At 43.6% G+C, this 17,350-nt stretch overlaps 1 protein-coding gene and 1 pseudogene across 2 annotated transcripts in view; one reads left to right on the top strand and one right to left on the bottom strand.

The window, feature by feature from the left end:
- Positions 1-1,053: 1,053 nt before the first annotated feature.
- The window catches only part of LOC126234748 (globin C, coelomic-like), a 187,206-nt gene continuing 170,909 nt past the window's right edge, over positions 1,054-17,350 (top strand). The window contains exon 1 of one of the 2 annotated variants that reach the window (XM_049943494.1): positions 1,054-1,147. In XM_049943494.1, coding sequence (XP_049799451.1) covers positions 1,139-1,147 — 9 coding nt within the window. In that variant the 5' untranslated portion in view covers positions 1,054-1,138. The remainder of the gene's footprint in view (positions 1,148-17,350) is intronic. The other variant, XM_049943493.1, reaches the window with a different exon arrangement.
- On the bottom strand, positions 13,514-13,631 carry LOC126237938 (5S ribosomal RNA; annotated as a pseudogene).

Here is a 17,350-nt window from a genome sequence, read left to right on the forward strand (position 1 = left end):
GTGGTGCGAAGTTTGTGTTGCTTCGTAAAATTTGGTGGATTTATCCTGAAAAAGTGTTTATATGGTGGGATGGCCTAAAAGTCTCTTATATGTGTTGGGGACAGATACGCCTGCACCTGAGATGACACGGAAAACTTTGTTCTGGAGACGCTGCAGTCTTGTTAGTGGTATGTCTGACGTCATAGTTATCACTTGCAAACCATACAAGATGACCGAAAGTGCGAGCTGGCTCCAGACGAGGAGTTTGCACTGAACTGCTAGTCCGTCACCTTTCAGGAGGGGATACAACCTACATAAAGGTGCGAAAAAATGTTAAAATGTGTGTGAAATCTTATGGGACTTAACTGCTAAGGTCATCAGTCCCTAAGCTTACACATTACTTAACCTAAATTATCCTAAGGACAAAAACCACCCACGCCCGAGGGAGGACTCGAACCTCCGCCGGGAATAGCCGCACAGTCCATGACTGCAGCGCCACAGACCGCTTGGCTAATCACGCGCGGCAGAAAAGTCCGCAGCCTTTGTTTGCTGCACTGGTGAGATGCTTGTTCCACGTTAGGCGTCGATCAATCTCAAGGCCCAGGTATGCTACAGAACTCCTCCAAATCAATTTCCTGCTGCCAATGGTGTGTTGACGATCAGGGAGCTTGATTTTGGGGGTAAAATACATCGCCTGGAACATTGTGGGGTTGTTCGTTATCTTCCATCGATTACACCACTGCGTAATCTTGTCCAGATGTTGCTGGAGATTGCGATGTATTTGGAGGAGGCTGTGACTACTTACGTGAATGGCGGTTTTCGGAAGAGGTGCAAGAAAGTGTAATCTTTTGCTCAGCTAATTGAAACGTGCGCCCATGAAGTCGAAACTTATTAGTACCTGCTGCAGGATGAAGTGCCGTTCAGCTGACGAGGCACCAATAGGTATTATGTCACATAACTACGCCGCGAGTCAGCGGGCACCGCCGCCGCGAAGGGAGTTGATCCGCGCAGGCGCAGATGGCCCCTCCTACTTCGCTACAAGAGGCGGTAGCGAACGAGGGTTCTGCAGTCGCTGGTAACCCGGCACAGACAGGCGCCGCTGGGCACGCATTGCATTCTACTGACTGCTGCAGCTCTGAGAAGTGTCCCGTTACTACGCATGTTCCAGGTTCAAATGGTTCAAATGGCTCTGAGCACTATGCGACTTAACTTCTGAGGTCATCAGTCGCCTAGAACTTAGAACTAATTAAACCTAACTAACCTAAGGACATCACACACATCCATGCCCGAGGCAGGATTCGAACCTGCGACCGTAGCGGTCACGCGGTTCCAGACTGAAGCGCCTTTAACCGCACGGCCACACCGGCCGGCTCATGTTCCAGGTTAGACATCGTGACTCACGGTTAATACACATAGTCTTAATGTACTTTTCTTATTACAGGAGTTCCATTTTATCTCTTCTAATGGCTTTATTTAATTTTTTTTATTTTTTATCTGCAATCTCTGCCTGTCTGACGGAACTGTGAGTTCCAGAAACTGTCAACAGCATATCGTCCTTTTTTAGCTTTTCTGTGTTTCCCTTTACCGATCACGAAAACTGACAACGGCCGAGAGAGCTGTGTGCTGACCGCATGCCCCTCCGTACCCACATTTGGTGACGCCTTAGGCTGAGGATGACACGGCGGTCGGTTGGTACCGTTGGTCCTCCAAGATCTGGTAGGGAAGGTGTTTGTTTGTTTTTGTTTTTATCTTGCATTAGATATTCCGTCTGTAGCCATTCCACCAAGGCCAACACCTCAAAATGGTTATTGAACTGCGAGGTAATTTAATGAGCAAGCCCTCGTGAGGGAACTTCCAAATTTAAGCTATACGTTTTTATGAACAGCCAAGTAACTTTTATCGAATGCGGCACATCAAAGTCACACAGATACATGACACCACTTTGAACATAGTCATCAAGCCTGTGTAAAACAAGACAGAAGCTGCTCCATGGTCTTGGAGGCGTTCGTACGCTGCTGTGTGAACGTCCACGTCGTAGGAAAAACTGCTTTCTTCCCCCCGCCCCCTCCCCTCTCCTCTCCACCGATCAGCCACACACATGTTTTTTTCTCCATTGTCTGCGCATTGTCCTCTGTGGACGATGTCTGTGTCCTTCCTTCCATCTCAGCATCACCAGCGACAGTGTGGACTTGGTTGAATTTTTGGCACTGTTTCACATCGTCTGGATACTGCATCGCATTTGGTCCATATACTGTCAAAATTTCACGGTGAATCTGTGTGAAATTTAAACGTTTTGCTCACGGACTTCGACTTTGTAATAAATTTCCAGTTGCCACGCCTCTTCATTCACTCACTGTGATGCACCTGTTATCAGTACTGCAGCAGAAATGTGTCTGCGGGAAAGGCAGAAAACTTAATGTCTTCTGACAATGTGCCACTCGGGTTGAGCAATGGTCTTAGCGTGTGACGACGTATGAACTTACATTCTGAAGCCCCTACGTATAGCATATAGTACGCTATCGAGAAAGCTGTGAATCAGGCTAGCATTCGAAGCTACAACTGTCGATAGCCACGAGATAGTTGGCCAGACTGCCCGCTACTGCTGCGTCAGTAGTTTCACTGCTGCCGGGATCCATAAAAATGCCATAAGTCGCTTCCTGTTCTTATGCACCAACAATAGACTATAAAACGGTAAATTTATAATTGGGAATAACATGGAGAAAAGAAAATTTGGCATGATGCCGACCATTTGCCACCGAGTGCACATGCAACTTCCTTTTCTAAAACTGAATTTTTCAGTTATCTTCTAAAAAAATGGGTCACAACTTCAGAAAAACTGTAAGTCTTCTAGACGCAAGTGCTGTATTATCAAGTGGGACGCCTTCGACCAGCAGCAGCACTTACATTTCTAAAAATTTCTTGGTGCTACCTCCATTGAGTTAATTGCATTTTTCAAACGAATTCCCAATGTTTTTTCTATCTTAAATTAAATTTGTATGCGAGTCAGTTTAAAACCCCTTACAGTGCAGATGACTTTTTCATTCTACAAATATTTGTTCCCTCTGAACCGGTTTTCCGGTGTTGGGAAACAGAATAACATGAACCTGGAGTGTAGATCTATATATATATATGCCCGTATCTTCTTACATCTTTTTCAACTCAACATCGAAGTGGCTCACAATATGCGCAGTAAGAGCCACACTCGTGGTCCGAAAAGCTGGTGTTCATCACTTTTCCTGCCAATTAATAGTATCACTTTTGTTAGCAGACTTCACCATCACCTACTAAAGGTTGTAACCACGGTTTTGTGTCCAAAAAGTAAGGTGTATCCATACTTCGTGTGCAGTCACGTAACGACGCTATAGGTCCCTTTGATTATTATTGTTTTGGTCTTCAGTTCGAAGACTGATTTGATGCAGCTCTGGACGCCAATGTGTTCTGTGCAACTCTCTTCATGTCAGCATAATTTTCTTTTCTGCTCAATTCGATTCAGTATCTACCCATTAGTTTTTAGATCTATCCATCAGATCTTCAGCATTCTTCACTACCACCACATTTCGAAAAGCTTCTCTTCTTGTGTGACCTGCTTATGGACTGTTTTTCACTTCTGTACCACGCTACACTCCAGACAATTGCCTTCAGAAAATATTACCCAAACTTAAAATTTAGAGTCGATGTAAAGAAATTTCCCTTTTTCAAAATTGCTTTTCTTGATACTGTAAAACTTAATTGCCAAATGTAAACTTTCACGGCCAGAAATGTCACAAGTAATAAAATATTCGGGGCTATTATGCCGTGGTCGGATGGATTTCAAATTAAAACCCGATGTTTCACTTCCATCTGCGGAGGACATTTTCGAGGTGGATCGTAGCTTCTTTGAGTTTCCGATTCACACACTGGCTCTCTTGATTTTGACAGCTTGCATTTTATATCGTCTAAAGTTCGGCCACTGTCAGTTACTTCGTAATCTAATTCCCTCTGCATCGCCTGATTAATTTGACTACATTCCATTACCCTCATTTAACTTATGGTGATGTTCATCTTATAACCTCTTTTCAAGACCCTTGCATTCGATTCAAGTTCTCTTCCAAGTCCATTTTTATTGCCGCTAAAGATTTACAACGTCATCAGTAAATCTCAAAATTTTTATTTTTTCCCCTGGACTTTAATTTCCATTCCAAATTTCTGCTTTTTTACAGATTTCTTTGTGTACAGACTGAATGACATTAGGGGTAGGCATTGACCCCGTCTCTCTCCCGCCTCAGCCACTGCTGCCCTTTTACATCCTTCGACTCATTGCCACTGCAGTCTGGTTTCTGTAGAAGTTGTAAATAACATTTCGCGCTCTGTATTTTATCCCTGCTGCCTTCAGAATTTCAAAGAGTGCATTCCATTCAGCATTGTCAAAAACTTTCTCTAACCACAACTGCTATGAAAGTAGTTCTGTCTTTGTTAATCTGTCTTCTAAGATAGTTCCTAAGGTCAATATTGCCTCGCGTGTTCCTTCATTTTTCTGGAATCCAAACTGCCGGCCGCGGTGGTCTCGCGGTTCTAGGCGCGCAGTCCGGAACCGTGGGACTGCTACGGTCGCAGGTTCGAATCCTGCCTCGGGCATGGATGTGTGTGATGTCCTTAGGTTAGTTAGGTTTAAGTAGTTCTAAGTTCTAGGGGACTAATAACCACAGCAGTTGAGTCCCATAGTGCTCAGAACCATTTCAACCATTTTTTGGAATCCAAACTGAAATTCCGAGATATAAGACTTTAACAGATTTTTTTTCATTCTTCGAAAATATTCATGTCAGTATTTAATACCTTTGACTTATTAAACTGATGGTTCGGTAATGTTCACACGTGTCAGCGTCAGTCTTTTTATGAAAATGGAATTACTTCGTTCTTCTTGGAGTCTAAAGGTATTTGGCCTGTCTGATAGATACTGCGCACCAGGTGGAATAGTTTTGCCTTGGCTGGCTCTCCCAGCTCTCCGAATAATTCTGAAGGAATGTCGTCTACACCAGGTGCCTGTTTTCGTCTTTCAGTGTATTGTCGAATTCTTAGTCTTTCTGTGCACCGAGAATTCTTATTGCCGTATCATATCTTCATCGTCCTCATGCATTTCCTCTTCTCCTTCTACAATACTGGCAACAGACGTGCTCTGATACTCATAGACACATACACACACACACAAACACACACAGACAAACACACACACACAATTTTTTTTGTTTGCAACGGTTGATAACATTGTCCCAGAACGAAAATAGCAGCAATCTCTCGGCTTCGACCAAAGTTTCTGGGGGAATGCGCTTGGTCATCAAACGAATATCGGAGGTGGAAGCCCTTCACAAGTATTCGCAATTGGGAATCCCTCTGGACGAGCCCCAGTCCGCCGGTGCTTTCGGCTGAAGAGAACCGCGACTCCTCGATGTGCCGGATCTCAAACAGCCCGCTGTGCTACTTGACATCGAAAAAAATGCTTCTATAATATTGTTTTCAAATTTGGTTCCGTGTTTTTCTTTGGTTAGTAAGTCAGTCAGTGAGACACAGGCATATCGCGGAATCAGTGCACTGTAACAAATGACTGGATTTAATGGAAACAAGGACAATTGGAGAGAGAGTGTTTTCGTCGTCACAGAGAATACGTAGATAAGTTCAGTGTCACGAGATTGCGGTGCCGTCTGATGTAACAGCTGGACTATGGCTGTCGAGGTATAGATTAAAATGGGTAGATGACATTAGGAACTAATTTATGTAGGGAATTTAGCGATCAGGGAAATGAACGACATTAGCTCGTGGGTTAAAGAAAACGAATTGACGTTTAACTGCAACAAAACGCGGTGTAGTCATTTTCTCTCACGGAACTTCTATAGAAGCGCAGTGGTATTGTCACATGGTAATTAAAAGATCAATGCAAACGAACATTTTAAATTCTTAGGATTGAAAAAAGATAAAAAGCTTTCATGGAAGTATCAAATTCAGGTTCTTATGCAGAAACCATATACTGCTGTTGCACACCGTCTTCTTTTCGTTTTTTTCCTAGTAACGTCTTAGATAATAAAAACGATTCAAATGGCTCTAAGCACTAAGGGACTTAACATCTGAGGTCATCAGTTCCGTAGACTTAGAACTACTTAAACCTAACTAACCTAAGGACATCACACACATCCATGCTCGAGGCAGGATTCGAACCTGCGACCGCAGCAGCAGCGCGGCCGGCTCTTAGATAACAGCTGTTTAAATAATTCGCTCGTTTATTTAAGTAATGGTCTGACCTGTATTTCATATACATTGCAGCAGATCATTCACAGTTATGGATTAACAGTACAATCGGTAATTATAAACCGTACTAGGAGCTTGCTCTTTTCTTGCGTCTAAACAGCTCGGATAAAGCGGCAGAAGTGTCTCATTTCGTTCAGGAAACAGATGATTGTAGAAATTATGCTTCCAGCGATTGATCTAATCGTTCTAAGAAAATTATAACCCATCAAAGTCTCATGGACTACCTTATGGCCGAAACTATATGGTGCTATATTAACTGCAGGAATAATTTCCAGCCGGCCAGTGTGGCCGTGCGGTTCTAGGCGCTTCTGTATGGAACCGAGTGACCGCTACGGTCGCAGGTTCGAATCCTACCTCGGGAATGGATGTGTGTGATGTCCTCAGGTTAGTTAGGTTTAATTAGTTCTAAGTTCTAGGGGATTGATGACCTCAGATGTTAAGTCCCATAGTGCTCAGAGCCATTTGAACCAATTTTAATCACAAGCACGCTGTATTACAACTCTCTACGTATCGCTTAAGGATAGCGAAGACAAAAATGACTAATTGCAGCGTGACCAAGGTCTTAACAGCAACGAGTCTTCCCCCACACCATGGATGAATGGATCGGGAAAGTGCCCCAATAACTGATACTACAACAAGTATCCTCTACCATAAGCTTCACAATCGTTTGCAGAGTATGGATATAGATGTATCACATAGTTTTCTATAATATCTCTAAGCACATCAAAAATCTGTGTTAATTAGGACCGAATTAGGGTTTCTCTTGGACAGGACGAATTTTTTGCGCTCGGAACAGTTCAGTACCAAAGTGCTCAAAGCCATTTGAACCAATAATTTCCATTATCTCAGAAGCTGAAATGCGAAAATGTTTACTTTACAGTTTCACTTTATACTCTAACCTGCACCCAACAAACGTGGCACCCTTGGTAGCAATTTTTGTTAGTTGTAATCCCTGCACATTTAGTAGCATGGAAACCTTTAAATTTGTGTGAATTATAACGTAATGGAAATTTTACGTATATACACTACTGGCCATTAAAATTGCTACACCAAGGAGAAATAAACGGGTATTCATTGGACAAATATATTGTACTAGAACTGACATGCGATTACATTTTCAAGCAATTTGGGTGCATAGATCCTGAGAAATCACTACCCAGAACAACCACCTCTGGCCATAATAACGACCTTGATAGGCCTGGGCATTGAGTCAAACAGAGCTTGGATGGCGTGTACAGGTACAGCTGCCCATGCCGTTTCAATACGATACCACAGTTCATCAAGAGTAGTGACTGGCGTATTGTGACGAGACAGTTGCTCTGCCACCATTGACCAGACGTTTTCATTTGGTGAGAGATCTGGAGAATGTGCTGGCCAGGGCAGCAGTCGAACATTTTCTATATCCCGCACAGGACCTGCAACATGCGGTCGTGCATTATCCTGCTGAAATGTAGGGTTTCGCAGGGATCGAATGAAGGCTAGAGCCACGGGTCGTAACACATCTGAAATGTAACGTCCACTGTTCAAAGTGCTGTCAATGCGAACAAGAGGTGACCGAGACGTGTAACCAATGGCACACCTTACCATCACGTCGGATGATACGCCAGTATGGCGATGACGAATACACCCTTCCAATGTGCGGTCACCGCGATGTCGCCAAACACGGATGCGACCATCATGATGCTGTAAACAGAACGCGGATTCATCCGAAAAAATGACGTTTTGCCATTCGTGCACCCAGTTCGTCGTTGAGTACACCGTCGCAGGCGCTTCTGTCTGTGATGCAGCGTCATGGGTAACCGAGCTGACAGTCCATGCTGCTGCAAACGTCGTCGAACTGTTCGTACAGATGGTTGTTGTCTTGCAAACGTCCCATCTGTTGACTCAGGGATCGAGACGTGGCTGCACGATCCGTTACAGCCATGCGGATAAGATGCCTGTCATCTCGACTGCTAGTGATACGAGTCCGTTGGGATCCAGCACGGCGTTCTGTATTACCCTCCTGAACCCACCGATTCCATATTCTGCAAACAGTCATTGGATCTCTACCAACGCGAGCAGCAATGTCGCAATACGATAAACCGCAATCGCGATTACAATCCGACCTTTATCAAAGTCGGAAACGTGATGGTACGCATTTCTCCTCCTTTCACGAGGCTTCACAACAACGTTTGACCAGGCAACGCCGGTCAACTGCTGTTTGCGTATGAGAAATCGGTTGGAAACTTTCCTCATATCAGCACGTTGTAGGTGTCGCCACCGGCGCCAGCCTTGTGTGAATGCTCTGAAAAGCTAATCATTTGCGTATCACAGCATCTTCTTCCTGTCACTTAAATTTCGCGTCTGTAGCACGTCATCTTCGTGGTGTAGCAATTTTAATGGCCAGTAGTGTAAATGACTTGTCTTCAGTTACTATGAATCCTGACTTTTGCGAGAGGAAATCGCGTACCCAGTCGCTCAGCTGAGACGACTCTCCATAGGTACACAGTCTAATTACATATTACCCAAAACGACGAATACGTCGTCACAATACAAATGATGCTTCCTTAACCCGTCTGCTTGCAAGTACATCGCAGATTCACCATATGTGGGTTGTAACTGCGTCGTGGCTGTCTCACCAATTTGTTCAAGCATTTAGTACCACTTAACTTCTATCTTACATAGAGGCATGGAAGAGCGTGACAGTCAACAACGACTTTCAGTTGCGTGCGCTAATAAGAAAAGTGAATTTATAAGAGGCGTCAACTTCTTCTCTGAGGCGACGTTAGCCACACACTTTGACTTCATACAGGCTTGAGATTTTACAGTTACGGGTCATTCTGAAGTTTGCTAGGGCAGAATCAATCCTGGTAACGGCTGTCATCGCAACAACGTGGCATTATCAGTGCTAAGCATATCGCCATGTCTGCTTACATCGTCGTCTCATTGTCAACGCCGCCGTGTTTTTGTGTAGAAATGTGCACCACTCATAATCTAAATCAAGGAATGTCATCGATAAGCCCTGAGATAGACGCTCTGTCCAAAGGCTGAAGTGTGGGATGAACAGGCTCGTCTTGAGTCGTCTAGACAGACGTTCGGGATGATTGTTGCATCGTATACGAGTGAGCAGGCATCCCATAAGAGTACCTCAGAAGGAAGTCGGAGACTGATAGATTGGTGTCTTAGGATTCAGAAACTGATGAATGTTGTGGGATCCGACCACCGCAAGATCCTACAGCGTACTCCAACCTCGGACTATTTGACACTCGTTAAGACAAAAATATCCCTCAAAGAATCAGCGCGGTTGCAGGAAAAACCGCTGTTGGGAAACGCTTTGCTTTATGCATACATGGTATGATGCAAACAGTAGATGCTTGTGTATCGGTAGATTCTGTCTTCCTGTATTTTCGTAAGGCGAACGACAGTCTACCGAATTGTGAGCTGGTAGTAAGCAAGGTACGACATTACTACGTACAATCAAAAACATGTGAATTTTTGAGAAGCAGAAAGTAGTGAGTTGTGCTGGGTGGCCCACATTCAACAGAAACGGGAAAAAGTGCTGTGCCGCAAGGAATCGTAGTGCGACCACTTACGTTTCCAGTACGAGGGGTAGTCATAAAGCTTTGTGATCTCGAAAAGAAATTACATAACGGAACAATTTTTTTGTTTGTTTAGATGGATATGTCTGCGGTTCTGCTAAGCATAGAAATCCTCGCGGCACAGTATCGTAGGATCCAAACAAAATGGTGCAATCCATTGAGAAAGGGGGAGAGGATATTTGGAACGAACAAACAATCAGTCTTAATTTCGTCCATTGTTATGAGTGTTGCTGTCGTGACTGTATTACTTCGCAAAACAAACCGTTTTCAGCCATAAATCGTGATTTTTATTTCAGTACACGATGCACTTCGACCCCTGGGGCCTGATGTTCAGGTGCTTGATCAGTCCACTTAATTTTTTTAAATAAATTTGCTACTGCTCCTGTTAAGAATACATAGGTATATTACAAGGTGGCACATTGTGACGACAGGTTTTAGAAATCTAAGACAAAACGATAAAGTAACTGTTTCCAGAAGTGGTTACTTAGTTTTTAAGCTTCTCTGACACCCTTACTTTCCCGCATGGAGTGGCACGATGACTGAGGCACAGGATACGTACTGGACAGGTAACATCTAGCTTCGTGATGCAGTGCTCAAGACAGTGGACGCTCTATTGGGAGCAGAATGGATCAGTTTCCTCAACCCGTATCAAGCTCTTTGAAGGTCTCCCATAGCGTCTCAGGTGAATGCTGTAAGATGCCCTCAACAGGACCGCTGCTGATTACTTCCGACATCCTCATCCTGATGAACCAATTCTGCGTCCTTAATTTCCTCAATGGATTCAGGACATTAAGCCATTACGTTTATGCCTTCCCTTCCTGGTAATTAATTTAAAAGATGTTTACTACTGGAAAAAGGTACACTACTGGCCATTAAAATTGCTACACCAAGAAGAAATGCAATGATAAACGGGTATTCATATATTATACTAGAACTGACATGTCATTACAAGCCGGCCGCGGTGACCGTGCGGTTCTAGGCGCTGCAATCCGGAACCGCTGGACTGCTACGGTCGCAAGTTCGAATCCTGCCTCTGGCATGGATGTGTGTGATGTCCTTAGGTTACTTAGGTTTAAGTAGTTCTAAGTTCTAGGGGACTGATGACCTAAGATGTTAAGTCCCATAGTGCTCAGAGCCAATTTTGTGATTACAATTTCACACAATTTCGGTGCGTAGATCCTGAGAAATGAGTACCCAGAACAACCACCTCTGGCCGTAATAACGGCCTTTATACATCTGGGCATTGAGTCATACAGAGCCTGGATGGCGTGTACAGGTACAGCTGCCCATGCAGCTTCAACACGATACCACAGTTCATCAAGAGTAGTGACTGGGGTATTGTGACGAGCCAGTTGCTCGGCCACCATTGACCAGACGTTTTCAATTGGTGAGAAATCTGGAGAATGTGCTGGCCAGGGCAGCAGTCGAACATTTTCTATATCCCGTACAGGACCTGCAACATGCGGTCGTCCATTATCCTGCTGAAATGTAGGGTTTCGCAGGGATCGAATGAAGGGTAGAGCCACGGGTCAATCTGAAATGTAATGTCCACTGTTCAAAGTGCTGTCAATGCGAACAAGAGGTGACCGACACGTGTAACCAATGGCACACCTTACCATCACGTCGGATGATACGCCAGTATGGCGATGGCGAATACACCCTTCCAATGTGCGTTCACCGCGATGCCGCCAAACACGGATGCGACCATCATGATGCTGTAAACAGAACCTGGATTCATCCGAAAAAATGACGTTTTGCCATTCGTGCACCCAGGTTCGTCGTTGAATACACCATCGCGGCGCTACTGTCTGTGATGCAGCGTCAAGGGTAACCGCAGCCATGGTCTCCGATCTGATAGTCCACAGCTGAGAAAGTTATCAGACCAAGGGGGCAGATGTCGCTGATGCTGACGTCAGCGACGATCTGCAGCCGAGTGCAACCATTTGTCTCCGCTTATGTACAACTGAGAACCCCACATTTTCTTTCTTTCGGACAGGGCTTTACGGCTGCATCTCATTCGGCCATTAGCCTGACACGACATTCCTCGCAGAACTGCTCCAGACCTGGCCACGACCCGTCTACCTCCACTAGGTGGTCCCTCGCCTGCAACACGAGACCACCCCTCATTCCACCACCGCCGAAATACACAGCGGCTCTTTCAAGCTGGTCGACACCTGCCAGCGCAGCCACTGGCGAACAGCAACCAACTGCTCCATCACGATCACCCAGCGGCCGCAACTTTTAGTCTTATCTACTCGTGAGCCCAGCCCTTACAAACACAATAACAGGTAGACGAATTAAGATAAAAACCAGGCAGTGTTTACCACAAAACAGAAACACATGAAAAAGTAAACTACCTGAAGTCGATGAACTTTACGTTCTGGCTGCTGCAAGTCTCACTGCTAGTAATTAGTACTAATGTCTCGGAATCTACAGCACTACTTTTTCGAACAGCGAGACTCCACAGATGACAAAAATTTTTGTAAAAAACTGTCTGTGCACTGCAGTGCTACTGTACGTACTTTCCTCTTACGAGTTCATTTGCAAGGGATTCGATGCTCCTTGAAACGATAAGTAATAGAAATTACGAAAATAGTGTATAAGATGGAAAAATTCTGGAAAAGAAGGAAGAGGGAGGCGGTTTTACAGACGCCTCAGAGTTTCCTGCCATCCCTGTACACTCACTCCATCATGGGCTTTCTTGCGCACAATTTTGCCTCATTCATAAGAAAGTACAACATTTATTGTGCGGACACTAGACGGAAAAGGGATTTGCACATGGATAACATTTGCTTACGCATTGTACAGGAACGTGTGTCCTAGTGAGCAGGTTTCAGTTTCAATAGATTCCTAGCGCAACTGAAAAACAAAATGGAGTAATAAACGTCGATTATTCAAATCAAAGTTAAAGCCTTTTCTTGTAGAAAATTCCAATCCTATATAGGAGCTGTTCTTAGTAGGATGTACCTGTTTTCTCTAATGTTTTACGAGTTCGTCATGTCTCATAACTTTTCGTGTTTTATTCAGTTTTTCAGTTTTGTAATCATCATTCTGTAAACTATTGTGTTCACTTCTGATAAGTAAGTAAATAAATAAAAAGTAACCTAACCCGAGAAACTCTGAAAGACACAATCATAAAAGCAAAATTTATGTGAGATATACTTCGATCTTTCAAAATGAAAACACGTGTTAGGCAAGACGATGGTTTATCTCCACTTTTTTTCAACCGTGTTATGGAGAAAACTGCAAGAATTTGAAAAGAAAAACTGAAAAGTCCAAAATATGACCGCCTGTGCTAGAGAGAGAGAGAACGTAGACTTTGCAACAAATGGTCTAGTATTGCGAATGATTTTGCAATCTCTTCTAAAACCCTGAAAGAGGCAGCAATGCAGACCAATGTTCTGGAAGAGTCAGTCAACACGACAAGTCATTAGAATCTCTCCAGAGAAAACGTAATTTACAACAAATGTAGAAAAGAAGCACTCCGTCTTCAGGCCACAAGTGGTCCAGCGGGACCATCCGACCGCCGTGTCATCCTCACTAAGGATGCAGATAGGAGGGGCGTGTGGTGAGCACACCGCTCTTCCGGTCGTTACGATGGTTTTCTTTGACCGGAGCCGCTACTATTTGGTTGAGAAGCTCCTCAATTGGCATCACGAGGCTGAGTGCACCCCGAAAAATGGCAACAGCGCATGGCAGCACAGATGGTCACCCATCCAAGTGCCGGCCACGCCCGATAGCGCTTAACTTCGGTAATCTGACGGGAACCGGTGTATCCACTGTGGCAAGGCCGTTGCACAACAAATATAAAGTGATCCAAAACGTTTAATAACTGGTATTGGACAAATAAAAAAAGGTAAAATGTTCAAATATTTGGGTGAGACTATTCAAGAAAACGGTTTATAGAAATTTCCTGTAGGGGAAAGGACAAACAAGAGGGAAAAAGCGTATAGCATAAGAGCAACAATGAATTTTATCACAAGATAGAAAACAGCTTAGAAACAGTTACAAAGAGGATATTGCTATTTTTGGACATATTTCGAGAATGGATGACTATACACTCGCTAAGCACATCTTCAGGTTTCTTATGGTGAAGAAATTAACAACCAACCGGATAGAGGAGGTTAGGAAAGACTTGGAAAGGAATAATATAGTAGAAGAACAAGTTTTCGAAAGACAGATTTTTAGGGGAAAAGTTTTAAAACCGGAAGTATATGAATCAAGAGGGAAAAGAAATCTGACACACAGCGGCCTAAAGACGGGAAAAGGAAACTTGGTGGAATAATGAAGGGATACTGGAAGAAAAGGAAAGAACAACCAAGAATTAAGAACAGAAGTTGAAACTTGGTCCATACAACGCATTAACGCAAGAATAAGAAGGACCAGTTGTGGACGAGGTCGTACAGGACAGAGCGACTTAGGGAAACCACGGGAAACCTGAGTCTAGATTTTGGGACGGGGACTTGAACCGCCGTTCTCCCGACTGCTAGCCCAGTACCCCACCACTGCGCGAACTTGCTCTGTCAAAAAGGATTAGTGTTAAAAAATAGTGACATTAGAGGCTACGGTTACTTGTGATATCGGCTCTTTTTGGAATGTGCTGGCTCACCAGTGTAACTGGTGATGGGATTCCTCCTGGAATCCGCGTACGCGCTGCCTCGTTTGAAGTTGCAAGATTCCACTCTTTTGAGCTTGACTTCATCGGTAGCGACGGCGCTCCCTGTTATTCCAGTACGCCATTAAACATAATTTTGCGAAGCGCATTTTTCTTTATTGGGGCTCGTACATGAAAAATAGGTGCGACCGTTGCAAAATAAGTCGATAACATAAAGGTGAAAATTTTACTAATTACTAAATTGATTGAGAAAGGTAGTCCAACCAATGTCGTCCTTCTTTGTTAACATAAGATTTACACTGCAATGTCTTTGAAATAAAACGAAGGTACCCAGCATCAGTTATGCAGCTTACACGACACAGCTACCAACAGTCATAGATGATCCGCAGACTAGAATGGATCGTTGCTTAATTGGCTTATTATCCCGTTGTTAAATTACAAAAATAACTGTGCCGAACAGGCTGTGAGTGACGGATACTCATGTAAATGGCGTTAATCACACCTTACTGACGGTTGCGTGAGCAAGAATCTACGCCCAGCCGGCGCGACTGGCTACAAAACAGAATCCTATCAAGAAAAACGGGTATTACATTTCGCATAGCCAGTTTTTTATAACTTCGGAAGGACTTTAGAAAAGCTCACGTATGAATGCCTCAGTATATGAACACTACTGAGTTCACAGTGCCTCTTGCTCTACGTGTACCAGATGTACAAAGGAAATGCATTGAAATGTTGTTGTTGTTGTTGTTGTTGGGGTCTTCAGTCCTGAAACTGGTTTGATGCAGCTCTCCATGCTACTCTATCCTGTGCAAGCTTCTTCATCTCCCAGTACCTACTGCAACCTACATCCTTCTGAATCTGCTTAGTGTATTCATCTCTTGGTCTCCCTCTACGATTTTTACCCCCCACGTTGCCCTCCAATGCTAAATTTGTGATCCCTTGATGCCTCAAAACATGTCCTACCAACCGATCCCTTCTTCTAGTCAAGTTGTGCCACAAACTTCTCTTCTCCCCAATCCTGTTCAATACCTCCTCATTAGTTACGTGATCTACCCACCTTATCTTCAGCATTCTTCTGTAGCACCACATTTCGAAAGCTTCTATTCTCTTCTTGTCCAAACTATTTATCGTCCATGTTTCACTTCCATACATGGCTACACTCCATACAAATACTTTCAGAAACGACTTCCTGACGCTTAAATCTATACTCGATGTTAACAAATTTCTCTTCTTCAGAAACGATTTCCTTGCCATTGCCAGTCTACATTTTATATCCTCTCTACTTCGACCATCATCAGTTATTTTACTCCCTAAATAGCAAAACTCCTTTACTACTTTAAGTGCCTCATTTCCTAATCTAATTCCCTCAGCATCACCCGATTTAATTTGACTACATTCCATTATCCTCGTTTTGCTTTTGTTGATGTTCATCTTATACCCTCCTTTCAAGACACTGTCCATTCCGTTCAACTGCTCTTCCAAGTCCTTTGCTGTCTCTGACAGAATTACAATGTCATCGGTGAACCTCAAAGTTTCTACTTCTTCTCCATGAATTTTAATACCTACTCCGAATTTTTCTTTTGTTTCCTTTACTGCTTGCTCAATATACAGATTGAATAACATTGGGGAGAGGCTACAACCCTGTCTCACTCCTTTCCCAACCACTGCTTCCCTTTCATGCCCCTCGAATCTTATAACTGCCATCTCACACTTGGGCACGTACAACACAAAGAAAAATTAGACACAAAGCAAAATTTTTAGGTCGCGGATTAAACAAGAAATGAAATACATAGAATAAATCGCCGAAAGCCATCCACAGGACAATTAAATTAGAATAAGAATTACTGTAATACCAAGCATGGCGTGGAGAATTACAGTAAAATGCGACTGCAGCCACTTTTCGTAACAAGTGCAGCACCAAAATAAAGAAAACTACTCTTAATTCAGAAAATTCACGGAAAAGGTTAGATTTATGCGGTTAAAGTTGCACACGACATGAAAGAACCATTGAATCGAGAGAAAACCGAGTTGGGATGATTGAACTATCGTGAAACGTAGCTTGATCCCATCTCACACTTGGGTACGTACACCACAAAGAAAAATTAGACACAAAGCAAAATTTTTAGGTCGCGGATTAAACAAGAAATGAAAAACAATCATTAATTCAACGAAACTTGGGAGTGTAAAGCACTAAAAGTAACGAACATTACAAGTCCATCTAACGATGTGGGGGCAAGCACACATAGATAAATCGGCAAGTTAACCAAAAATCAACTTGTGAATTGCCAAAAGTTGTATTCGAGGCACTAATTAATGATGTGAAGCCGGAAAGAACTTCGCGAAACTATTGATGCCTAGTTAAATGACCATCCTATTGAAAATAATTCAAGCTAGCATCCGAAGCGAATTGACAATTTACCAAACATGTTCCGGACCCGACCAAGCCAGAATCAAGACTGAAGATTTCTTTTTCTGCCGGAGCTGAGCTCCCTCGCGCGAGTCCTTAAGACGTCCTCTCGTGGGACGTCAAAATATTCGTGGGTGAGGAGCTGGTGACGTCACAGCACTGACTTCCAGGTTCCACTACACTGCGAAGTGTTAAAGGGAGAATCTGCCACGTCAGATTTTTGCCTCGCAGAGAGGAACATAGAAAATGGGAAGCAACATCGGTTTTATGTGACAAGCAGAACTTAGGAGACGACACATTGCATTAACCCCTACGGAGTTCAACTCCGTATTTTATTATTTTATATTATTGCGAGCCTGGTTTGAATATAAGCTATTTCAGAGCACCGGCATACTGAGGGTGTCTCGAAAACACGTCTTTTAGGCACGATTTGTTACAGTAAAATGACAGAAAACTACATATCGATAGATAAAGGCTTTTCGTATTAGATGCTTC

The sequence above is a fragment of the Schistocerca nitens genome, chromosome 2, assembly GCF_023898315.1.
Source record: "Schistocerca nitens isolate TAMUIC-IGC-003100 chromosome 2, iqSchNite1.1, whole genome shotgun sequence".
NCBI lineage: Eukaryota > Metazoa > Arthropoda > Insecta > Orthoptera > Acrididae > Schistocerca > Schistocerca nitens.